Source organism: Drosophila innubila (genome assembly GCF_004354385.1).
Source record: "Drosophila innubila isolate TH190305 chromosome 3R unlocalized genomic scaffold, UK_Dinn_1.0 2_E_3R, whole genome shotgun sequence".
NCBI classification, from domain to species: Eukaryota; Metazoa; Arthropoda; class Insecta; order Diptera; family Drosophilidae; genus Drosophila; species Drosophila innubila.
Window position 1 is genome coordinate 21,702,698 of NW_022995380.1, and position 27,415 is coordinate 21,730,112.

At 36.7% G+C, this 27,415-nt stretch overlaps 1 protein-coding gene across 1 annotated transcript; it reads right to left on the bottom strand.

Annotated features, from left to right (window-relative positions):
* Positions 1-974: 974 nt before the first annotated feature.
* LOC117791991 (protein tipE) lies at positions 975-27,073 on the bottom strand. Its single transcript, XM_034631942.1, has 2 exons — positions 26,276-27,073; positions 975-1,110 (listed from the first exon to the last, which is right to left on the bottom strand). The coding sequence occupies exons 1-2, from the start codon at positions 27,043-27,045 to the stop codon at positions 1,041-1,043; spliced, it is 840 nt and encodes a 279-aa protein (XP_034487833.1). The 5' UTR covers positions 27,046-27,073; the 3' UTR covers positions 975-1,040.
* Between the last annotated feature and the right edge of the window lie 342 nt (positions 27,074-27,415).

The following is a 27,415-nucleotide window of genomic DNA, read 5'->3' on the forward strand; positions in this document are numbered from 1 at the left end:
CTGTGCCAGTGCATAAATGTATTCAGAACAATAACCGAAGCGTGAAAATTGTATTTTGAAATAAAATTTTACTATTAAATGTTATGTGAATTTTGGTTGTGGAGATTTTGTTGCTATTTTTCATTCTGTTTCTAAATATTAGCTGAACTTTTGCTTAATTCGTTTTGTTTTTTATTACGAACGCATTACAAACTTATTTATAAACTATGCAAAAATTTTACATCTAATATTATATATTTTGTTTTTGTTTGTCTTTATTCTTTTCAGCAGTACAAAAATTATTCATTGCATTTATATTTACCCACAAATATTGTTGTTTTTGTTCATCATATTTGTCGTTTAAATGTACATAACTAAATTTACATATTCGATACACATTGCAAACTTTTCTTTCATTAATTTTATAATATACACGTACTACATTTTACATTTTTTTGCAGATACAAACACAATTCTTATGCTCTTCGCCATCGCGGTTATATGAAAATATGCGATGTTGCATTGCCGTAAATATAAATGTATATATATATATTGAATACCCTAGCTTACGACTAGATTTCATTTGTTTTTGCTTTCGTTGAAGCAATTTGGGTGCCGCCAATCGGCCAGGTTTAAAAATCATTTACGCTAAAAAGTAACTAAATGTAATCAATCTTAGGAATTATTCAGTTGGATCAATTATTATTATTATTTTCTGTGTTTCTTCATTTTGTTGCTTTACCTCTGTAGATGTGTAGGTGTGTTAGTGTGTATGTGTCTTTTGGTAGTTTCTGTTAAAACTTTTCAGCTTTGCGTCCACTATGTGTAGTTATCGACGATCTTGGCCTTGGCCCTGGCTTTTGGGCGACTGAGGAGTTCGTTATCCTCCACATAGCCATTTTTGCATGGTTAAGATATCAGTTTGCTGGACTTGATTGACACTATGATGGAAGAACAAATAGATTATCCGTAGTTAATTCCGCAGTGGTGATTAGCTTCTGCTAAAAATCGCTACTCGTCGATGGATTCCCTAAATTGCTCTCCACAGTGTCATCTTTGTGTCAGAGCGGCGGCTTATAGACTTCAATAGCAGGCGTGAGCATGTCCACGCGCGTTGATATCGAAGTGTCACTGTACATGGAAAAGTAGACAAACAGAAATAAACTAATTAATCAATAAACTCCACAGGCTACAAAAAATATAGCATACTTTTTGGAGCAGAATAGACTTTTTCATTTTATTTCAATGCTCCCAAATGTATGCTTCACTTATTTCTATAGTATTGATTAAAAAGCTAAACAATTTGAATTTATCATCTATCTATATATAAATATATTTTATTTGGTTTATTTTGCTTTCACTTCTTCAATTAAAATATCTCAACATCCAATATCTATTGAAATACCGAAATATTATTTTTCTCCTATTTTGCATTTCTTTCCAAAAACTTCCCATAAGCTGTTGGCTGTCGTGTTGTTGTACAGCTTTCATGAAAAGACTCTGCAAATGTTCCCGGAAATCTCAATGAACTCGTGAATCGGCCACAGAGCGTAGAGCGGAAATGATTGAATTATGCTAAAAGTTTGTCGAAACAAAATTTCAATAACTTTGTTTTCAATCGCAAAGTTGGGCGCGTGTGGAAAGTTGTGAAACACATCAAAGACGTCGACTGTTTAATATTATGCCATTGAGTGTGGCAGCTAAAAGTGCATAAAAAGGAACTGCAAACAGTTAAATAAAAGCAGCTGCAGTCAAGCCAAAGGATGCGAAAAAAAGAAAAACAAAACTGGCATAAGGAAATGGCTGGGGTCAAAGGGATTTCGGCAAAGCGATGACTTAAATAAACTTTGACTGGCTGGCAAATCGGTGCGCTTTCGCAGACATGTGCTAAAAATTCATAGCATACAAAATGGGGCAGCGTTGGGAAGTGAGAAACCGACTGAATGTTGTGAATGAAAAGTGAACAGTCCGGTGGTAGACCAAAGAAGACTCGACAAATCGACATGCAATGTGAAAACAAACTTCGCTGCATTGCGCCAAGGATACTTCCCAACTCCAATTCCAATACCAAACCGAATCCCAGTTTCCATTAACCGACAGAAGCTCATGTGCTTCATTTCATTTCGTTTTATTCATTTCAGTCCAATTGTTATATTTATTTATTATATGTATTTCTTTCGAGTTCTTGCTCGTATTGTTCAGTGTCTTCCGTCTCACTTTCTCCTTCTGTTTCTCGTCTCGTCTGGCCGCCATCTTGCCAGCACCCACAATGGTGGCTCTTTGTTTGCTTGGATTTGGTTTCGCTTTGTAAATGAAATGGAATTAAATGAAATGTACAATTTATTGTATTTAGGGGATTTCGAATCGCAATACGCCACACAAAAAAAAAAAACAAAACAAAACGAGAACCCAAAATCGCATTTCCGTTTCCTATTTCATTGTAATGTATATACTCGTGTATGTGTAAGTAAGTTGATGTTGCAGAGCGCACAAGTTGTTCGTATTATTGGCATTTTATTTTAGTTTTATTTATATTTATTCCATCTATATCCACATTTGTACAAGTATCTATTCGATGGCAATTCGCTGCATTAGCAGCGCATATTGAATTAAGTAGACATCTCGTTTTATTTGGCGAAAGTTATTGTCTTTTCTTTATCCATAAAATACGTGAAAAGGATATAATAAACATGGTTGAAACAGGCACAAGCTGAATTCTAATAAAACTAAACTGGGCTAATATTAACAGCTAAAATTTTCAGATACTCTTTTGTAGTTAATTGAAGTTGAAGTTTAATATTTTATAATTCACAAAACTTTTCTCATATTTCTGCTTGCAACTCGTCGTTATTAGAAATAGAACAGTAAAATATTTAACGAAGAATTTAAATAGCACAGCAATTAACACTAAAGTTGTTTGTATGAACACGGAATACTGGATGATCAAGTGGTCAAAGGTGTGCGAGTTGAACTTCTGGTCAGTCAGTCTATTACAGTGTTGAAGTGTTGTAGTCAAGTGTAGTTAAGCTGGCAGCAGAACAGTAGAATGCATAAAATGGAAAAAAAACCAACAAAAGCAATTGAAAAATGTACAATTGTTGCCAATTGTTGTTGAAACTAAGCGCAAATTAAAAATGCTGCAACAGCAATTAATGAAAAGACCGCACACAATGTAAATAAAGAACTGTATTTTCAGTTGCAATTAATACAAAGTTTTGCTTTGAGTGTGACTTAATGGTAGATAAATTGCTATTCACAATTTTAATAAAATATATATCAAAGAAATATTTCAGCGAACTATCCAACTGGCAGAATTTAAATCCATCCACATTGCTAAAAAAAATTGTTGCAGCTCTTTCATGAAATTCACGAATGTGAAAAATTCATTCCACTAGTGAGAAATGGATAGAAAACTGTAAAATAATTAAAATTTACTGACTGGTGAAAAGTGGAGGTCATGTTGTAATTTTGTTTTGATAACCTTTTTTTTTTGTAGAATAACAATAACTATTTTTAATATGTAGAATTTAACAAGCTGGCAGCACTGGCAAAGGTAACAAGCTGAGAATCACAATTTAAAGCTTTAAAAGAAATCTTACTAGTGTCATTCTTAATTCAGCTAACGCTTTTTAAACAAAAAAGTAAATATGTTTTTTAGTTTGAAGTTCTTCCTTTTCCGGACTTAAAGTGTCAGAATCTGTGTTTACTATCACCAGCATGATTTGGATTAATTTTCCGACGTGTTTTTTTGAGGCTCGTACGTTTGTACGGTTTGCAACACTTTGCTGACCCTAAAGTAGTAATGCTTGTTGGTATTTCTCGTTGGACTCACGCGCCTGGGATTCGGGTGAGGCAAACGGTTGTGGTATTTGGTGCTGCAGCTTGCTTTCAACTTTAGGGACTTTTGGTCAAATGAAAATTTAATGCGCCAGTTCCGGCCAAACGGACCGACAACCAAACAACCAAACAGCCAACAGCCGACAACCGCCAACTGGTTACGGCAACAGCTTTGGCCAGTTACAGTCGACACTCGGCCGCGTCGCGATTTGTAATTTAATTTACACGAAACAGTCAGTGCCGCAGTATAACTGTCGCATTTTCAAATTAAATACATAGAGAAGTTTCTGCTCAACTCGCTGCACCCTAACATAGTACAATATAAACATGTTTACCTATTTTAACCTGCTTTATGTTTGGGTCGGTGACTGGGTCTCGAATATTGCGACATTTTGCCTATGGCATTTTTATGGTTTTAGTTGACAGCTCTCGTTATTGTCATTTGTAATCAGCTAACAGATAAATTAAGTTTATCAACTTGCTTATCATTTGCATGTTTATAAAGCAACAGCAATTGCTTGCCTACAATTCTGCAATCACTTGGTAAGCTCCATTAATGGTGGATAAAGTTCGGAACATGCCCTTAAGATGCTTACAACTTTCAACAGGCGAACGTGCAACGTTCAAAGTTTCCTTAATCATTTATGCCTTTTCAGATAAATTTATAAATTAGTTAATGAACTTTTTGCATAATCCCTGCCCACTTAAAGTCAGAGGTCACATGCTGAACCCAAGGTCAGATAGCTTTAAAAATTTCCTCGAGCATTTAAACAATGATTTCAGAATTTGAGAAATGACTTTGACAATGTTTTTTTTTGTATAATATGAATATTGGATACGTGTATTTGATGGTAGTGTGGTGGAATGGACAGGTGCTGTTGCCACGCCCCGGGGGCAATCGCACGTAACATTGTTGGCCATATGGCAGCACTTTAAATGCAAATGAAAGTTGTCCTCTCTCTCTGTCTCTCTCTCTCTCTGGTGGCGGTGACGGTGCGTCGAGGTCGCTTACATTTTCCAAAGTGTTTTCTGTTGTCGTTGTCGTTCTGCTTTATGTAGGTGTGTGCGAGTGTGCGGGTGTGTGTGCGGCTGTGTACCTGGGGATCGCTGATGTTGACTGAATTTGCATAAAGCTCTAATCTAGCATGCATATTCGGTTAGGCTTTTTGGCCGCACATTGTCTCTTGTGTCTCTGAGGTTGCGACTTTTGTGTGTCAAGGCGTCGCAGCAACTGCAGCAGATACTTGTTGAACACAACCTTGCAACTTAAGAAACCCCCTGCACAGCATATACACACACACGAACACACACACAGCGATGAGTTGCCTTGAAAATTTCAATGACAGCTTCTCAAAAAGGTCGCGCTGTGCTGACATTTCACACTGTCACTGTCACTGTCACTGTAACTGTGACTGTGACTCAAATCAATGCGGAAAGTTGTGCGCTTAAACCAATTTAAAATTTTCAACATTTGTTCAGTCAAATGAGTTGGGCGTTAACATTTCATGTTGTTGTCCTTGTTGCTGTTGTTGTTAGTAGTTGTGTGAGGGCGTTGCCAATCCAATTGCCAACTTGAATGCAAGTCAAACAAAGCGGACCCAACGCTGGGCCAAGTTAACGTCAACAAACGACGGTCGATACTAAGTAGCACTGGCCAAGCACAAAAACAATCCATCATCCATCTCCCTTGCTATTTCTCTCATTCTCTTTCTCGCTCTCTCATTTTCATTCTTTAGTATTGTTGTGCTTTTCTAAGGAAATACTTTTTATTGAAATTTTGGCAAATGTAGTGAAAAGTTCTTTGGTATTTGTTTTGGCCACTCTTGTATGAGCTGAAAGAGGCAACTCAAGTGGGCCAACAAATCGAAGACGCGATTGCCTGGCGGCCATTAATCAAAGAAAGCCAGCTACGTGATTGTTGGTCCCAGTGCAACGGGCTCCATAAATAACTCCATCCACACTGTTCGATACATGTTCCAAAAAAGATTTGTGTGCAAATAAATATAAGTAAAAATAAATATAAAAGTGTGGATCAAGCTGAAGAATTGAGAAAAGTGTTCAAATAACACTCAGATATTTAGTTTCCGTTCATTAATTTCCGCTCACAACTCAATCGACACGTTTATTTAAGTTTTCTTTTTTTTTTCCTTTCTTTTTTTGTTACGCCTTTTGGCGGCGACAATTTTTGCGCATATTTCAAGTATTTTTTTTTTTTTTTGGTCGTCCGTTGTAAAAGTTGAATATCGGATGTCAGCTGCTGCTGCGTCGAAGTATCCGGAAGTTCTGTGGAGTCAGCTCATGTCCAATTCGATTTCCATTTGCCGACCGTGTTTGCGGTTCATGGCAAATTTCATTTTGGCCGTGTTTGTTAAAAGGTCTCACGGTCGCATGATTTATTTGCCACTGCATTGATTTCGGGTTTTCGGGTGTTGGCATTCGAGTTTTGGGTTTCAATACTTGTGTAATGAAATCACGCTGTGGCACTTTGCCCGACTGTCCATATGTCCGTCTGTTCTCTGTTCTCTGCTGTCTGCTGTTTTAATTGCCCGTCTTGGTTGCGTGTGTGTGTGTGTGTGCGGCAACGTGACGTATACGTAATGTGATTATAAATGTGTTGATTACAATAGGATTAACAATTTTAATTGGATTTCCATTCTTGCAAGGACAAAGACTATTATTAAACGGAAATGTCCCTGGAAAATAGCACAGGGAATTTTCTTTCTTACTTAACATTTTATGTCAATGAAATACATCATTGGAAAACTGCAAATAATTTCCGTTCTACAAAATTATTTTGAATATAATTATTTATTTATTTTATTTTATTCAATTTTAAAATAAAAATAAATATATTTACAAAGTGAAAAAAAACCTTTTTTATTTCTTAGAAGCATTGTCATTTTGTTAACCCAGTACTACATTTTTTGATATTCAATATTTGCTCGTTAGCCCATGTTTGATTTTGGTTCGTTTGAAATTTTAGCAAGCGACACACAAATAACAAGCATTTCACAGAATCGTTTACACTTTACAACTCGAATGAGGTACCTCTCTCAACTATAGTTGTGTTAGAAAATCCAATCCAGAGTGTTTGGTTTCGTTTATCGCTCCCCTTGGGTGCGTACTGTGGGGTTAAGCAGCATTTTTACGATTTGCTGCACTGCAGTTTAAGAAATAACACAACAAAAAAAGCCAGAAAATAAGTGAAGCCATTTTCAGAGTGTTTCCTGCTGCTGCTGTTGTTATTGTTGTTGTTGTTGTTGCTATTGTTATTGTTTTGCTTACTGAGTTGCTGTTGCTCTCTGGGAGAAAATTGCACGTGTTTGTCTCGGAGTTTAAGCCAAAACATCCTTGGCTCGCACTTTTGACGAGAGAAAACTGCAGTGGCAAGTGCCATAACAATGGCTAACTTAAAAGGCTGCCAGAAAGCCAAGCAATTTCCCTCTCCCTACTCTTTTACTGTACTCCTGCATTCACTCCACACTTCTGCTTCTCTAATTCCCATTTGTGGGAATGCGTTCCACGTAAATTGCATGTAATACACGCAACAGCAAAGACCAAAACCACTGCGACCGCAAAGTCACTAATTGCACATTTCTATCTCAATTATTGCAGCTTACTTCTTTGAGTTTTCCTTGCCTTTCCACATACATTGTTTTGACATTTATTATGTGAGCAATTTAACATGATTTTTTAAAATACATTTAAACGTCTCAGAATTAAGTTCAAATTGTTGTTGCATACTAATTATGACATAAGGAGTTGTTTAAAAGTGAAAACTTGAGATTTAAAATTTGTAATGGCATTGAAATTGAAACCGAGAAATATTTAAAAATAAAAATATTTGTTTACAACATATTATTAAAATTTGAATGCAGAATAAACATTTAACGGCTCCTGTAGTTGTTTCGATATTATTACGTGCTTTAAATTAAATAAAACTCAACAGCACTGTTCTCTTGCTTTAACCGATTAATTTTGAAAAACAAACAAACTTTTGAGCACATTCGTCTGACTATTCAGTAATCTGCTCTTGTTTTAACCAATTAAATTGCCATGCTAAAGTTGTACTCTGTAGTGAACAGTGCAATTGAAACTTAAACAATAGCATTAATTAACTTTTAGTTGCACAACAGGTAAACTTTCTAAAATCCTCTAACGAATTGCGAGAATTTTGGTATGCCAGCTAAAAAATTTGGAAAGCATTATCGTTAATCCTGAGTGCTTGTTGGCATAATCTGGCAACGCTGAAATAAGAGCAAACAGTGTTGGAAAAGCTCTGCTATGGGAAAAAATGCTGCCAAAGCGAAGCGTTGCCAATTACCCCAAAAAGTAGAGTCAACAAACTGCGTCAGCAGATTGCTTGCGCCAAAAAGTATGCAAAGTTGAGCACGCACACAAATACAAGCACACACCAAAACACACACAAACACACAGACATAATCACACTTGTGCAGAGGCAGAGACAGTTTTAGGGGCAGAGGCATGTTGTCAATGAGCTGAAGTGAGTTACTTGTAATTACCACAAAATTCAATATACACATACCCCTAGTTGTGGCACCCACCACCCGAAGTGGCAGCAACACAGACTGTGGCAGCTGCTACTGTTGCCTTTGCCATAGACAAACATCATTTGGCAGACTCGTCTGTCGTTTTGCCTAACGACCGACAGCCGACAGCGTCATACGGCAAGAATCTTGCAAGAGATGCAAACACACACACACACACACACACACACACACACACAAACGCACAGACCTCACGCACAGACCTCACGCACAGCTGGCAACAACTTGGTTTGGGCACCACCTACATACCTATCTTTATACTTTCACCACCCCCACTTTCACCACTGATCCACCCAACTCTCATCGAAATGGCAGCTGTAAAAAATCACAGCATCAGCATAAAAGTGCTTAAAAGCAGCCGCCGTGTTCTGGCATGCTTTTTGCCATCCCTTTTACGCTTCACTTTGTTCCGAAATACTTCAAGATCTTCCATCTAAACATGCTATGGAAATGGTTCTCAGCACTTTCGTCTGATTTCTATCTGTCCGAATTTGCGTTTCTTTAAAAGAAAAATTGAATTTCGGCTTCAACTTTCTGAATTTACTACAGTTTTTTAATTTTTGTTATTTTCAAATTTTTAATTCAGTTATTGAATGGAACAAATATCTAACCATAGTGATTTCCACAAAACTGATACCGATTACACACACACACACACACACATCCGCAACCTAAGACTCAGTTCTCGTTTCGGTGCTATTTTTAATCTGATTCTGAGGTTTGTGGAGCAGCTGCGTCAATATTGCTTGCCGTTGTTGCCGTGGCAAGGCAAAAGTTGCCACTAATGCGTTGGATAACTTAATTCAATTTTGCCATTTAATCCAATCGGCAAATTGAAGAATAATTGGCAGAGGCAGACAAAAAGCATCCAGCGTTATGTGCAGATAATATAATCGTTTGCATTTTAATTGGGATTTACTAATTAAAAACTTTTTCAAAAAACAATGAAAATTTAATATGGGCAGAAATTCCCAAACATCCGAATTTCCGACCCTCATCATCGGACTGGATCTGAAATTGTTACAAAAAAGGCAGCTGCGAAAGTATTTAAGTCCAAATCATAATATTTAATAAGCTTCGACTTACATTGACATTCAGAAGACCTTCACGAATTAATCATAATGATAAGTTCATTCGATTGGAGCTACTTTGTAATTATTTATGAATGCATTCATGTATGCAATTTATGAGTGCGACTGAAACTATCCACTTCAGCCATTTAACAATCGAGTGTGCATGACACAATAAAAGTAGCGCGACGTAATAAATCGACAATATTGCGCATAAATGTGTTTAAAATTACGCATTGCTCATACGCAGCGTATGAAAATATTTCCGCTTGATGGCGTTTTATATGCATGCGACAGCAAAGAATAGAATAGAATAGAATAGAATAGAACAGAAGAGAAGCTGCCTCGAATACTCACTTAGTATTCAGCGCATAAAGAGAAAACGAACTGAGAAGAACAGAACAAGCTAATGGCAACAGCAACAGCAACAGCAACAAAAGGGATACAGGACTCAGTCAATGGGTGGGTGATGCCGAGTGGGGAATGGGATTGGATGGGACAACGAAATGGGGCATGTTGGCCTAAGCTGGCCCAATGCAATGCTATTGATTTTTCATTTTCAGTTTTATTGCCTGCCAAAGTCACAACAACAATGGCAACGGCAACGGCAACGACCCAACTAAATGCCAAATGAGAATTAGCCAAAGCACGCATTGGACTTTTCTACTTCTCGCTTCGCGTCTCTCTTTTATTTCGTCTGTAGTTTTTTGTTTTTTTGTTTTATTATTATTCGCTTTAGTGCCTATTTTTGTCGATTGTCGTTGACTGGTCAACGCATAGTCGCTGACTCTGACTCGGACTCTGACTCTGGCAGTGGCCATGCCGTGCAAACGTGAACGATGAGCCAACACTCAACCAACACACACACACACACACACATAAACACACTCCCACTGCTTGGTGTCTGTGGGCTAGCCATAATATTCAAAGGACAACGGCGACTCTCTTGCAAACATAAAATTTCAAGTCAAGTAATAAAAACGGCTGTGTGTGTGTGTGTGTTTGCATGCTTGTTTCTGTGTGTGTGTGTGTGTGTGTGTGTGTGTGTGTGTCGCGACTTTTTGTGAGTGGGTTGCCAAACAAAAGCAGTGGCAACAGCAACAACAACAACAATAACAACAGCCAGAAGTAAAAGCAAAAGCAAAGCCAAGCAAAACAAAATTAGTTTCATAAGTTTTTTATGAGTTCATCGCTTTTTTATGTGTGACTGTGTGTGTGTGTGTGTGTGTGTTGTGTGCATATTTGTGTGTGTGTGTATATATAAGCGTGTGATTGTATTTGCGGCTGTCCTTAAACAGCTACAGTTGCCCAGCCCTGGCTGACTAACCAGCTTTTGTGCCAAGGGTCGAACATCGAGGCAGTCGCGTGGGCGACGCCTTTCCTCGTGACAGCTCCCCGCAGCTGCTGTGCTGGCACTTCCGCTGCTACACACACACACACACACACACACAAACAGTTGCACTATGGGCCAAGCAAATAATTCACAAATGAAATATATGTATATATGTATATATATGTAGCAGGAAGTCAAGTAAAATACATATACTGCAAGTATATTTCTTTTGTTGCCTGGCTAGACGTTTAGTTCTGTAATGTGCGTGTGTTTCTGCGAATGTGCGTGTGTGTGTGTCAGGAGAAGCATCAAAGGCACCGACATGCCGAAAGTCAGAGCGGGAGAGAGACAGAGAGAGAGAGAGAGTGACAAAGAGTACGAGCGGTGGCGACAATTTGTTAAATTGTTATTGTTATTTCTATGTTAAATGCTCCACTGCCCACACAATGAGCACCCCTCTGTCCCGTCTCTCTGCTTTTTATGCACCTTCCCCGCCCCTTTGAGTAGCCACCCACTCATAGTGGAAAGTTTTGTTGTTTCGCTGCTCGATGCTGGCTGCACGTAGCGTCGATCTGCATAAATTATGTGAAGTTTATAAGGACAACAAAAGGGACAAGCGGCAATATTCGTAACAAAGGCCGCAGACGGCAGCTAGAAAAACTTATTACGCAAAGCAAATATTGTACAACAATTTTATTTTAATGTCGAGCTGCCTATTTTTTATTTGAAACAACTAAAGAAACAGCAAAACAAAGTATTGAAATTTAATTTGAGAATAGATAAAAACAGAGAAACAAAAAAAACAGAAAACAAAAAAAAAAAAAGGTAGAGATTGATTGAAGTGATAGAAATTATCTCAAACAGAATAATTTAAGACTTAAAATAGAAAAAAAAAACAATGTTATATATATATGCAATTTAATAAGAGAACATGACAGACAAAGATAAATAGCTAAATATGAAGAATATATATAAATGAATAAGAAAACAGTTATAAGTTTTTTAGCTACTCCTACCAAACAACTGAATATTTATTTATTTGTTAAATGTCAACTAAAAACAGTAGACTAAAAATATAATAAAATTTTGAAAAACTCAAAATTAAAATTTTAAATTAAAACTGAAATGTTAATAAACAGAATTAAAAATTTAAGAGCATACAAGTCTGAGGAAATTCAAAAATTTTTTAAATTATTATTTAAAATTTGTTGAATGGATTGTGGAGAACCCAGAAAAACCCAATCAGATCAATAAGTATTAAGTTTTTTATAAATTTAACGAAAACCATGCATATATTTTTAAAATTTAAATAGAAATACAAATTGAAACAAATATCTTTCAAGGCGCACACGTTATTTCAAATGCAAAATTGTGTAAGTAAAGAAATTAAAAATGTATATAATTTATTTAAATTGATTACGAATTTGTCAAGTGCCTATAGTGGACGTCAAATAAATAAATAAATCTATGACAGACTGAGGCGTGGTCAGTTGTGAGTGCACACATATGAAAAAGCCAAGTCATACTCTATCACGGCATGTGAAAGTGTCACACAATTGTGAGGTCCTTGCATGTGACCAAAACGAATTCAGTTCGGTTCGGTTCAAGTGAGAGTGGTCAGCCATGAAGGGTGTTACCTGCTACGAACGATTCATTAGGACAACAATATGGACAGAAAACAGGGGGGGGGGTGAGGCACTAACACTAGGCCACAACAATGTGAGTAAACGAGGCAAAGCAAATCGTGTGAAGCTTTGCGATTTACTGGCCCTAAGTAGCTACCAAACGAAGTCAGAGCTAAGTGACCGGGTCTAAACAACTGCCCACATTGTTCCTGAAATTGGCGTTGAGGCTTTCTGCTGTCGATGGGCCTAACAAATTGATTTTCTCACACCTTTGCACACACACACATACACACACACACTCAGAGAGCTAGGCGACAAGTTGATTTTCGATGTTTAAGCCCATAACATTCGCTTTCAGTTGATTTCGCTTCAGCAAATGGCAAAGGCAAGCCAAATACAAGTAATAATATTATTAGAAAGCAAAGTTTCGATTTGATATTGTATTAAGCTTTTATGCTGGACCTTATACTCGATGCTTGCAAGCAGGTGTCAATTATATAAGCTGAGAATGCTCTCTGCGCTGATTGTTTGACATGGCAAAGCAACAAATTAATCCAAGAGTGATTGAAGCATGACAGCAAAAGAAACATAGGTTTCTGCTTGATTTCTCTTCAAGTTGATTTGGCCTATCGATAAATATTTGTGTTTATTCAGCTATAAGTATTTTAATTTTATTAAATTTAGACTCAGTTCAAAATCATGTTGATGAAAAGGGTATTAAATCGATCGATTGAACTGACCAGAGCATAAAATGCAAGAAAACAGAACAGCATTTAATTATTGATTCATACTTTTAAAGAAGTGTCACTTCAATTCTCTATATTTTGGGTTATTCTCCTGCTTTCCCTTGTATTTTCTTTAGGTCTGTCTCATAAATTATAAACCATTTGCTTAGGCAAAGAGATAAGAGTTGGATAACTGACCAAATGCATTGGCAACGCTACTTAGCGGCTTAGTAATGAATATGGAGAGAAGAAGGTGGAAGATAGATAAACAAACACCGACCGTCAAGTGCCGACAAATGTGAATTGTGAATTCATGGGGCTTTGACACGTGCCAGGCTGATGGATACGACAGATTCTAGATGTGGGTAGTACAGAAATTGAAAAAAAGGAGCTCTTAAACAGTTTAGTTATTCATAGACAGGCAGAGACAGAAAGAAAGATCATTTCTTGTGCAGTTTGCAGTTGAATTAAAATCGGTTTGTGTTTCGTGCTGTTGCCTAAATGAGAAGTAATCCATTTTAATGGTCTTTGCACTGCAGATGTTGAATTATTTTTAATCACATCGTCAGCAAACTCACTCTCAATTGAACTGAAGCCGTAGAGTGCGTGAATTTATTATTTTGTATTCACTTCAATTAATTGTGTGTATGAAGAGATTAAAAGTTCAGCATGATGAGTTGCTTTCAGTCCATGTCCCCCTGTCCCTGTTCCTGTCCCTCTTCCAGCCTCGTTTTCAGTCTGAATTGCTTCATTTGATTACGCTCAATTTGTATTGACTGTTTTTTTTCCACAGTGTTGTCCTTGTCATGTGAAACTCGATGGCGCTTCAATTATAATTCAATGAGAAGACAACATAATCGATGTGTGGTTTTTTGCATTCATTAATTCATCAAATGTGAAGGTTATAGGCTAACTGAACTGTAATCATCAATATTGCCTACTGAGTTATATTTAAAATTATCCTTATTATGCGTTCAATTTACATATTTTTTAATAATTACGTTATTTGTTTTGATTATGCACCTTTAATAGAACATAAGTGAATTTAAAATTAATTTCTCATTTAGCTTGTTTAGCAAATGTAAATAAAAATTGCAGAGTTATTTAGTTATAACACTGAAACGATGCTACAAGAGTGTTGCCATATTCACATGGCGTATACGCAATATTAAGTATACGTTGGGACTCAGCTCCTCGATGACGGCTAATTGTGCATAATGAAGGAGTTTATGCATTCAAGTCATTGAAGTATAAAACCACATTCAATTTTAATTAAAATTGCCCACAATTAACATTTAAATTATGCTACAAAATGCATTTTAAACAATGGCTCGAGTATGATTGCATTTCATTAGTCTCAATGAAAAGAAGAGTTGTTAAAAATGAGATTAACAGCAGCTACGTGACAGTTGAAATTTCTCGAATTTAATGGGCCATTTGTCGTCGTAATCCAAATGAATATGAAGGCAGCCAAGAATCACGGACGTACACACGTCCAGCAAAGACAATGAAATTATTTTACACATTGACTGCGGCGCCGAGAGGCGATAAACCCAAAAGCCAAATGCTAAATGCAACTGGGTCGAAATATTAGAGGCAAATGCCTCGATTTAATGGCCAATAAATCGATTTGCTGCCTGACCACCCACCACGTCTCCATATAATTCCCTTTTCCCCTTCTATCAACAGGCAGTGCAGTGGTTTTGGGTCTCGTTTTGATCAGCATGTGGAAAGTGGAAAGTGGGAAGTGGAAAATGGGAATTGAAGCTGGAGTTTAAGCTTATCGGCACGCATGCACGCCAGCTGGCGGCAATTTGGATACGCAGATAAAGCATTTATTGGCCACATAAAACGGGTGAAATTACTTCCCAGTGCCCCTCTCGCTCTCCCTCTTGTTCGACCCATTCCACTATCCTCTTCAGCCAGTCAACCGAACTCGATTTTTGTGTCGCCTGTCCTGTTCTGTCCTGTCCTGTCCCTAGTTGACCGCTGTTCATCTCGGCTTTGTAATTTCCTTTTGTTGTCTCTCGCTCATTGAACTCAACAGAAAATCAATTTTGGGAAAAGCATAGAAATTATATTCGCACAATATATATATATATATATTTTTTTTTTGCAACATTTTGCCATTCAATTTTCGTAAACGAAATGAATGGCAACAAATTAGACAAATTGCTCTAAGCATTTGTCATAATCTTGAAAGGATATTCGTCCTAGTTCTCAGTTCCTCGGTCCTTGTCCGACCACTAAAGTTGGGCTCTCAGTTGTTCTGCTTTTCCTCCCACTGAGCACTTACCACCTTTTCCCCGTGTGCAATGTAGAGCTAGAAACGTACCTGAAATAAAAGAGATACAATTTAGTTTGATTTTACGTAAATTCTGTTTGTTTATTTGCTTGTACTTAGTACTCGTATTTATTTTAGACAAATGGTTCTTAAGGAAACAAATCTAATAGAATTTCAATTCCATTTTAAAATTTAGCAAATTTATTTGAAATCATTTTCTCTAATTTTTCGTCTTTGACATTCTTCTTGATTGGCCATTAGTTTGGTTTATTCATTAAAAGCTGAACTTAAAAAGTATTTGGAAGGTTCAAATTTTTCTGCAGTGGCTCAAATTTATTTTTTTCCTAGCCTTTGTCATACCCATCCATTTTGATTGTCCTTTACAATTTGTCATTTCGGTCAACATCAAAAGCGTTCGCCGGAAACTTTTGTGTTGTAAAAAAAACAAAAAAAAAGTTAAATTAAATAAATTACACAATGCTTTGCCAGCGCCAACAATTCATTCTAAAAAAAAATAAAAAGAAAAGGTGAAGAGACCAGCGAGAATAAACAAAAGCTCAGCCTGCCCGCCAGACGAGGACGAGACGCGCTGCAAATGTTTAACAAGGATTCGGTGGAAAATTAAAAACCACCAACGAAGCCTCCATAAATCATGTGGCATACCAAAAGAAAGAAAAATTACAAGTATATAGAACCTAGACAAAGGCGAAATGCTGCAATGAGATATATGAAATTATCAGCTACCCTGTACTAATGTTGACTATATTGAAGTGCATCTAAAAGTAAGACAGCAATTAGGACTACAGATTTGAATCCTATAAATGATCCTTGCTAAGTGATTTTCAAGTGCTGCAAGTGCGAGTTTCCCATGGTTACGAATGGAAATGCAAAAGAAATGATATAAGAGTTTTATTGGGTATTCTTATAGATATATTTTTATTTTTTTCGTTTCGACAACAATTTCTTACTTCATTCATATTTTCAAACAAAAAGCATAAGCAAGCATAACTACTGGGATAAACTCAGCATGATGACAATTTTTTTTTTAGGCTATTCGCAAGTTTCCTTTATTCGAGTGTGATTCAGCTGGTGTTGTTGTTCGTGTTGGTGTTAGTGTTAGTGTTGTCATTGTTGTTGCTACTGTAGATTTAAGTTTATGGCACGTTGCACTTGGAGGGAGAAGAAGGGATGACCAAACCGCTACAGACAAACCATTTAAGTTGTGAGGGAGGCCAACAAAAAACCGGGCCATGGAATTGCGTTGAAAGGTCCCGAATGACCCATTTGGAGTGCCGTGCGAAAAAGGCCAGCAAAACACACAAGCAACAACAACGACAACAACATCAACAACAACTACAACAAGGGCAGCAACAATGACAAATACAAATATGTGACACGAACAGCGGCAACGACAACGACAACGACAACGTTCCGGAAAACAAACGGAAATTGTGAAATATACAAATGTTGTGCCTTCTATAGGTGAACTACATGAAAATTCATCTCTCTCTTTCCCTCTCTCTCTCTCACTCTTTGGTATGCTGCAGAAAACAAGACAAGACAATACCAAAGAACACAAACAACAATAGCGGCTTATATAATTGTAGAATTTTAATAAAAATATATTGCTCGACCCGAACAATCGCTCTATGTCTTGTACAAAATAAAAAGAAAATAGAAAACATGAAAATAAATTTAACACAATTGCCAAAGGCCGAAATATTTTATGAAACAGTCTTGCTTATATAAAAACATTTCAATTGTTTACCTTAGGCAATGTGGAAAGCGTTTACCAGGCATCTGTTAAATTTTTTATTATATTGCATTATTAACTTGATATACCCTGTCAATCAATTGAAATTTGAGATTACACAGTTTTTAATTTCGGTTTTTGTAATTAAACTGAAAATCTTATGTGGACTCGATTTATTTTATATCTTTTATAATTATATTTTATTTACTTTCCTATACAAAAACACATCGGTAGCCATTTGAAATTAAATTCTTCAGGAGCCCAACCTTTAATATATTGCTTTTAGTGTTCTGGGCTTCAATTAAAAGTCTGTTGTGATTTTTACGTAACTAAAATTGTATTACCTTTTGGACTTTTAAAACATCTCGAGAACCATTTGAAATAGAATTCTCCTTGAGCTTAGCTTTCATTATATTACTTTTTGTTTGGTTTTTGTAATTAAATTGAAAATCTGATGTGGATTTGTAATTACAACAGACAGCCCCAAGTGCTGTCAAAAATCATTGCAAAATATTGAAAAATTGAAAAGTGCAAGACAAAGTCATCTTTTTGGCAAGTGTCCAAAAAAAGAAAAACAAAGTAGGCAGCATCTGCTGGCAAAAAAGGAATTGTAATTACGGAATTAAAACTGCGACAGCTGCATGATGGACTGTCTAAAATAAATGAATGGGTGTATGTGTGTGTGGCAAAGACGAATTGACAGGCAGTAGGCCTGCGAGCAGACCATGCCACCGATCAGCCTTGGGGCATTGGGGCTTTTGGGGCATTTGAGGCATCAGGGAGTGGATCTACAATACGAGCTTGCTGCCATAATGCACTTGAGCTGGTACTGAGCTCCTGCTGGCAATATGGCTTTGTGGTTGGCTGGCAGTGTGTGTGGTAGTGTGTGCTGGTGTGTGTGGTAGTGACGGATGCGGATGCTGGCATTGGCAACGGCAACGTGTCCTGACCGAGGCCGCACCACAGGCACCAAGCACCAAGTGGGTAGCAGGCTGTGGGGTTGTTCCTTCACAGACAGCAGCTGGCAGGTGGCTGGAAAGCTGATGGCTGATGCTTGGTCTCTTATTGAAATTTGTTGCATTATGCTGTGGGTTGCCTCTTGTTCACTATGCTTGCAAATGTCCTTGCACAACGCTCACTGCACTTGATTGTCAACAAAATTGTTTTGCAGTAAGCTCTTCACTTCTTCTTCGTCTGCATCTTGTCGTTCTTAGTTGTTAGTTGTTTTCCATTTTCTTTCTGTATTTTTTTGGATTGTGACACTTCATTCTGAAGTGACTGCAGCTGCTGCCGTTGCTGCTGCACAGCTGGCAGGCAGGCAAAAGGACATGCGGCAGTAATTAAATTGCTGCATCTAGGAAAGTATCAAGCTCTTAAAGTTGAGCAAGGCCTTTTGCAAGGCAGCAAAGCTTGAAATTCAATTTTTTCAAATTAGACACAAGCAATGTCACATTGTGAGCTGTATGTGTGTATGCACACACACACACGAGCATACACACGAAAACACTTGAAGACGGCCATAAAGATAAATGTTTTATGTACGTGAATTGCTTTGAATAAAAGCTCTGTTTGCCTGTTTTATATGCACAAAGAAGCAAACAAACAAACAAACACACAAACCAACCACTCTCTTTACTTTTTTCTCTTCCCCTCTCTCTCGGTCTCTCTCTTTTCCAGAGAGACGGCATTTTCCGGCATGCCCGCATTACTCATACGCCCCATGTCGCGCGCGTTTCTGTTGCGCTTCATTTAAGCAAATTCACGTGCACATTTAAGCTTAATTGTTTTTTGAATTAAGCCAAACACAAACAGGTAAGCAAAACGTGCTCTTAGCCAAGTAAAATGCTGTTAATTTGCAACTAGAATGTGAGCATATGAAGCAGAAATTTAAATGCAATATTTGCACATATGTGACAAGCATAATTTGTACAATGTTTAAGCAATTTTTAATTCATATTCATATTGCTCTCTGCTCATTAAGAATTCTCATGCACGGCTGGGATTATTATACCCTCTTTATACTTGGAAATTGAATAAAATTGGCAATATATTTTTTTATTTTTTAGTCTCCCCTTCATCAGTTCTTCTACTTGTTTTGTAATTTTTATGTAAGAATCGAGAATAACTCTTAATTCACATTAACTTCCAACTGTCATAACTTGATTAAAACTGTACCGATTTTTAAGCGGAATGTCATTTTGATTATGGTTTGGCCTCTATATTCATTCTGTATTCAAATTTTGTTCATTTAGAAAATTTTTGTATTTTTCGACCATCGATGCCATGGTTCTATGTTGATGGTAAGGGTCCCCCCTTTGAAATTTTGAAAATTCAAAATTTTAAATCCCAAGTTTTTACTTTTAATCAACTTCTTATATCGTAATTAGTATAAAACGACACTTTAAACTTGATTCTGAGCACTTTCATTTTTTTGTAAAAAATTGTGTCAAAATTAAGAAATATTTTGACTTGTAAAGTTGCTAGGTCAGAGGCCTGAGCAACTTCGAACTGTCATAACTTTGGCAAAACTGTACCGATTTTCAAGCGGAATGTCATTTTGATCATGGTTCAGCCTCTATAATCATTCTGTATTCAAATTATATTAAATTCGTTCAAAAAGTTTTACTCCTCTAGATCTAGATATTTACTTCGATGTCATAATTATTATAAAACAACACCTTATCATTTTAAAATGTTTCAAAATTAATTTTATGTACCGTTACTTACCGGTACTGTTACACAAACCGAAAGAAGAAAACTGAAATAGAACCTTTGCCCAGTGTATCTCTATTTAAACAATCTCTACCATATGAACTTTTCTTATTTTATTTTGGCTTATACTTTAGCTTATTAGTTTGTAATATGAAATTTGCAAAAACCTTTGTATCCACCATAATCCAATCTAATTTTTCTTTCTTCCCACATTTCGTATATGTATTTGCATAACTCTGTACTCGTATGCTTGGCATATTCAACCCAACGTTGGGCCATTAAAACGACCATGTTGCCTTAGGAATTTCTGCTCTTACTCTCACTCTCACTCCCTTTCTCTCTCTATCTCTATGTTTGTTTGTATTCCTTTAATTTATTATGGGATGCTTATACTTGACGCTGCCACAAACCCAAAAGCGCTAAAAGTATAAACTGCCTGGCTTGCTCATAAATTTGCTTTAATAACATACTCAAATTTAGATAATATCCGTGTGCAATATACAAACATACTCGTATACGTATATACGTATTTTCAACATTTATGCATGTTTTGCACACGCTCAACATTCAACGTTCAACGTTCAACACTCGACTCTCAATGGAATTGCACTGTCTGATGTCTTGGCAGCTTTTTGTTGAGTTATGTATATTTTTACTAAATTGTCTGGGGCGACACAATTTAGAACCGTTTTCTTCAAAATGTTCCATGTCTATCTCAAATCTGCTGCCTCGGCATTGCTTTAAGTGTTAAGGGAATTGCTTCTACATAAATCTAGCAAATATTATATATATATATAGTTTATTTTTAATGGGTTTTCAAATTAATAAAGTTTTTTTTTGTTTAGTTTAAATTGAAATATTTTCCGATCTTCTTATGTTCAAAAATTCCTAGCAAATAGCTATTCTTTTTTATGTTTTTTCACTCAATAAAACTAAATTCCACGGAGAAATTAAATGTATTCAAAAATTTGTAGTTTTTCTCATCCTTAGAATACAAACATTTAACCCAAATAATGTTTACTTCTCTTAATTAAGTCTGTTAATTATTACTCTTATTTTTATAAACTTAAGATTTTTTCCTTTTATCAGGTTGATATTTTCAGAAATCTAGAAATAGCTTTTTGATATTGATAGCACTTGAACATGTATTGAAAAGTCATTATTATTTGATTGTTTGCTGATAAATATTGATGAACTGCAATCATTCAATGGTAATCTTTATTGTTTTATTTAAGTAAACAAATTTATTATGTCGAAAACTACTGGATAAAGTTTTTTACTTCAACTTTTATGGGCATGAATCTCTGTCATTTATAGCAATTACGATTACGATGGCCTCCTTCAGGGTCCACATGTACTATAGAGTACATTACTTATTGTCCCTTTGTGCTATTGGAGTACATTTCTATAAGAGTATGAGTGCGTTATTAATGTTATGTCTCAGTGACTGTGACTTCGTCTGTGACAGCTGACTGACTGACTTAGCGGACTTTTTCTGCCAACTCGAAGGATTTTGTGGGGATTTAGTTGAATGAAGTTGAACGGCGTCAAGGAAAATTCGAATGCTTTCAACGCCAGCCTGCTGCATGATTTTCGTTTTGTATGTCGACTTATGGCAGTCAGTGTATGCAGAGTAAGGTGTCTGTGTTGGTCTTACCCACATATTACAGCTTCCCGGAGGCAAATGGCAATGATTTGGAATTTTCTATGCCGATTGCATTTGAATGGTAAAAGGAAAACGAAAATTTATTGAACAGCATTCATATGGTGCGCATTATTAATATCGATTAGGGGGCGTGACTGTGATGAAAACTAGACGCTGTCCTTCGCACACGATTGAGATACGCCACACACAAATACACCCACACACACACACACACACACACAGATACCGAGTGGCATATAGTACATTTCGCTCCTTGCAGCTGCTGATAAAAATAACAATAGCGGGCACATCTTTTGCTAGTTTTTGCTTTGGTTTTCTAACCCAAAGATAAAAGCGTGCCGCATTTTTTTATGCTCCCATTTTTTCCGCCAGCACAAAATAACCCAGAGAAAACATATATGTATGCATGTGTTGGCGAATGTGTATAAAACACAAATACGTGACACAGTCTTAAATATGTACAGTTGAAAATGCAGCTGTATCTCACAAATGCAGTAAACTAAACGAAATTTCAACTACGATAATCAAGTGGATTTGATTGCGACAGCCTGACAAAGCCCAAACGAGCCGGAATCCAAAAACCTATTATAATCATTATATAAATTGACGTTTAAATGCAACACTGTCAACGAGCAGCTTTGTCTGTGAAGATTGTCCAAATATATATAAAAAAAAAAAAACACACACAAACGAGCAGCTTTGTCTGTGAAGATTCTCCGGATATATATAAAAAAAAAACAAATGAAAATAAAATGTAACATTTACAATCAATTGAATTTCTTTTCGGTTTGCGAAAGATTCAAATTTAAACTCTTCTTGTAAGATTAAATTGATGTGCAGTTAAAAGTGAAATTAGTGAAGTGCGTAATTTAATAATTCGATCTGGCAGTTTCATAATGGAGTTCTTCCAATGGTTCAGTTTACTTTAGATTTTTTCTTTAAATCTAATAAATGTGCAAAATATATAATACATAAAATAATGCGATCTGGCAGTCTAAGAAATGACAATTAATAAATCTTGAACAAGCCAAACTATTATTGATAATTTGATCAAATTTCATCCTTATTGAATTAAGTTAAATTATTTTTTAAACTTGATAAAAATTCAAAAATTACAACTGAAATTAATTTATAACATATTTAAATAACGGAAACAAGTTTTTAAATACTTTTAATAATGTATATTCATGTTACTTATGCAAATAACGAAAAAAAGATATTAAATATTTTTATTAATGTAGAAAATATTTCAATAAATAAAATTTGTGTTGAAATTTTTAAAATAAAAATATTTGGTAGAAAATATGTTCAACATATTAAATCTTTGATATTTCAGAAAATTATAAACAATTGTAAAAAAACCGTGTAGCAATGCTTATGTCAATTTACCAAATAAATACAAATTGTAAAGAGGTTTATGGAATTGGCACGTGAAAGAAGCATTTTAAAATATGAGAAACGTGACTTCAATATATTCACTGCAATGCATTTTCAGGCTCTTCATAAAGCAAAAGAAATTGATTTTTTTTTGTTTGAAGGAAAACGAAATACGCGTTGCATGGAAAAGTGGCACACACACACACACACGGCAAACGCGGCAAGCGACAGCAGCCACAGCAGCAGCAGAGGCAGAGGCAGTGGCAGTGGCAGTGGCAACAGCAGTTTGCCAGGGCCTAAGTAGGCCACTTTTGGCAAGAAGGAGCTCTTCACCCATTTCTGCAACAGCTGCACTTGAAGACGCTTCTGTTGCCGCTTTGTTAAGAGTTTGAAGTAGCAAGCATAACGAGAGGTTGCCTCATTGGTTGATTGACTCAACTCGAGGCGACTTGAGCTTGAGATTGAGTTTGAAATTGAGGTAATATGTGTGTGCAACGTGTTGAAGTACTACACTTGAAATTAGCAAAAGTCTTATCGATAGTTAAATTCATTCATTTATTCCTTCATTTTTTCATTTATTCATTCATTTATTCATTTATTCAACTCAAACGTCTGCCGCACTCATGATATGCTGTAAATCCTTTACAAAAGTGACTCGAATTATTTAACATTATTTTGCTCTTGTTTTGCAAACAAAAGAAATGACTGTGACAAAAGGTAAGCTGATTATGTAACGCACACTCATGTGTGTGCATGTGTGTGTTTCTGGCAGATAGAATTAACAAACGGCACAAGCTGACGCCATTTTGTTTTGCAACTTTTCAACAGCTCTTTTTCAACTGTTTTTATTAGTGATTTCCGTTGAAAACAAGCTAAATTATGCGTCCTTTTTTTTAGTCCGCTCCTTTTCTGCTTTCGTTTCTGTTTGTTTTTGATTTTGTCGGTTTCTACACCTGACATAAACTTAACTTTAACTTTGTCATGGCATTCATTTGTTACACTTTGAGATTCAAATGTGCCAAAAACTTTACTCAATTGACACAAGAAAGATTTTTTACTTTTTTCTGCATATTTCTCAAAAATAATTGATGTCATAAAAATTAATTTACTTAAGACTGCTGTCGAGCAGCTTTATGTCATCAGTCAAGTCCGGAAAAATCTGTTTTTATTTTTGTATTTTCTACTGACAGAATTTTGATAAATGTAACTTCGATAATGGCATAAAGTTTAACTTTCATAAAGTTGTTCAGACTAATCAGTCTTCATCAAAACAACTTTAAAAGCAAACACATGGCTGAAAACATTTTCAGAAATCTTCATAAAATATCCATAACAAATCAAAACTTAACCGTTTTGAATAAGCTACAGATTTAGGCCTTAAACTTAAGCACATCTGTGAAATCGACAAGCAGACAGTGTTCATTATTTCCTTGCATAATCATATTGGCCACAAATGGGAAAATCTGTGTTTCAGTTCAATGGCATATCAATTGTGTAACGCATTCAGCCAGCTACTAATTGGTAAGACACGTGCCTGAGATGCACATGGTTATGCATTGTGGAGAGCTAACATATCTGAGCACCTAAAATCGGCCACTTCAATTCGAATTTCGAGTACAAAAGGGAGCATTGATTGCAATGGGCCAATTGTCCTGGTCTTGGGCATGTGAAACTGACACTGGCCAACAACGTCATACCAATTGAATAATGCAAATGCACGTGTCTGCCAAAGGGTTCGAGTAGAAGGGGAAACCAGCCAATTCATTATCGATTCAGTCATACTGAAGTAGAAATTGAAAGGGCAAAAACCAGAGCTCAAATCAGAATGCACAGCAATAATCCAGTGAAAAGACCAACAACAACAAAAAATACACAAAGTCACCGTTCGTCACAGCAACAACGGAAAGTATGAGTACACAAAAGGACGATAATTGAGAATCAATGACAATGCCGAGTGGCTTTTGTTTTTTTATTAAGTTCACATGATAAATGTAATTGTTACTGTCTCACTTCGACGTCAAAGCGAGGTCCAAACACAGTGTGACTACGAATACGCATACATTTCAAATAACAGTCGAAAGTTCGTTTGTCAACAGCTCAACAAATCAATCATACGCAGCGTGGTGCGTGTTATTTACGTGCGTTGTTTTTGGGGGCGTAAAATACAGTGTATATGTATATGTATATGTATGTGTGTGTCACATACATACTCACATATTGATATGCACGCATGTAACACCTAGACTTATAAATAATATAGACCTCTTCTATGTAACTCAAAAAACACCAATGATTATCTGCATTTCCAAGACCTGTCATTACTAAGTTAATGGAATCCAGAGAATGCCAAACAAAACAAATATAATGGACACTAAATAATAGCAATTGACATCGTGGCAGGTGCTGCATGTGGCAGCTGTGCTGGACACAACATAGCACAAGTTTGCAAAGTTTTGGGAAACTTCATTAATTTAAATGAGCTGGCAATTTGAAGTCAACTGAAACTAAATCCGACTGTGCATGCAAATTAACTCAGGCTCGACAAGTTCAGACATGTTTAATGCCAAGTTGCTGAATTAATGCTTAAGCAGACTTGGGCAAATAACTTTAGACCTTAACTGCACATTATTATGGCTCGTAAGTCTATGACGGCCTTAGAAATATATCAAAATATAGTTTACTACAATTAGGTATATATTTTTGTCAAATGATATTAAGATAATTCTAATGTATATTAAATCGAAAATATAGGATCACCCTTGGGTATATCTTGGAAAAGTTCTATCATTCTTAACAAATTCCATAATTTAATTAAATAACTGTGCTTTTCGGTAAGTTACTGGATAAGTTATTAATAAATTCAGTAAATCTTTGAGTTGAACATTACTTTTATGTAAATAATGTTGTAATGTAAAACATGTTGTTTTTCAGCGGCTATAAGATTAATTTCATATTTTATTCTAAATTTATAATAGTGGTATCTTTACTTGTTTTCACTGAAAATTGCGTAGTTTAACATTATAAGGATTTATTTATATTTTCTCAGAGAGCTTAACATTAAGTGAACCCAAGTACACAGTATCTCATAGTCAAACATTATCATATCAGGATTTATATAGTGATTAACTTGACCTGAGCACTTTCTAATTACAAATAAGATTTCTTTATTGTTTACAGGAACAGGATTTATATAGTGATTAACTTAACCTGAGCACTTTCTAATTGCAAATTACAATTCTTGACTGTTTACAGGAACTTATCATTATTTCGTAATATTGGAAATTGGAGTCACTTCACTCTTCTACACTCAACACTATCAAAAGGGTATTATGATAGTCGAACTCACCTGAGGTTTTCAATGCGCGGCCTGCGGCATTGGGGACGATTGCGTCGATGGCTGCGATCCTTTTTACAGCGGCAATCGCAGTGCATGATGCAGAGGGCGATGGATGAGATGACCGTTATCACAAATGGCACCACAAAAAAATGTATGATTATGGCCTCCTGGTCGTCATGATTGTAGGACGTGAGGACGACGGTCTTGTTTTTGCGCGAATAGAAACACGGATAGATGGCGCCCTCGACGCCATAATAGTTATTGAAATTTTTGCACGTCACTGTGGGCGGATAGCCGCATCCCTTAATATTGACGAGCAGGGTGGCCTCATTGGATTGCTCCCAGTCGGCGGTGTAATTGCTATAGTCGGTCATATTCTCCGGTATGGTTATATTCTGTTCGATAAACGTCACATAGATGTGCACACAGCGATACAGATCGGAGGTGCAGCCCTCGCGACACGAGCTCCACGAGCAATTAAATATGCCAATGAGATCCTCGCGACGCGTTGTCGTACACAATGTGGGGTGCTCGATAAAATCGTGACTCAACGTTGATATGGCCGGATCAACATAGAGCGGCACAAGGAACAGCAGCGATGCGCCGGCCGTCACCGAGAAGAAGGCGAGTGTTGAGGTGCCATAGAAACGCGCACGTTCCCGCCACGAACGAAAGCGCCGATTGCCATTTTTCTTTTTTGGAGCCAGTTCTCGGATTTTACGTAACCGTAGCTCTTGTTGTTGCTGCTCGAGTAGTAATTCCGAACTGCCACTCCTCATATTATTGTCGGTGCACACAGGGCGCTGATGTTGCTGCTGATTGTTGCTGCTGCTGCTGCTGCTGCTGCTACTGCTGCTACAGTTGTTGCTGTTACTTTGCTAGTTGTTGCTGTTGTTGCCTGCGCTGACGTCGGCGTCGCAGCAGCAGCTGCAGCGACGTCACCACCCGCAACAGCCAGAAGCCTGCGGCTGGGCCTGAGAGCAGCTTCTGGCGTAGTCGTTGTTGCACTCGTCAAATTGCCCGACAGGAGAGAGAGAGAGAGCGAGAAAATAAAGAGTGCGAGAGAGAGGAGCTGGACACTTGCAGCAAGCGTCGACGTCGGCGTCAACGTCGGCAGACGTCGCTGCCTACCGCAACATTCAAGAGCAG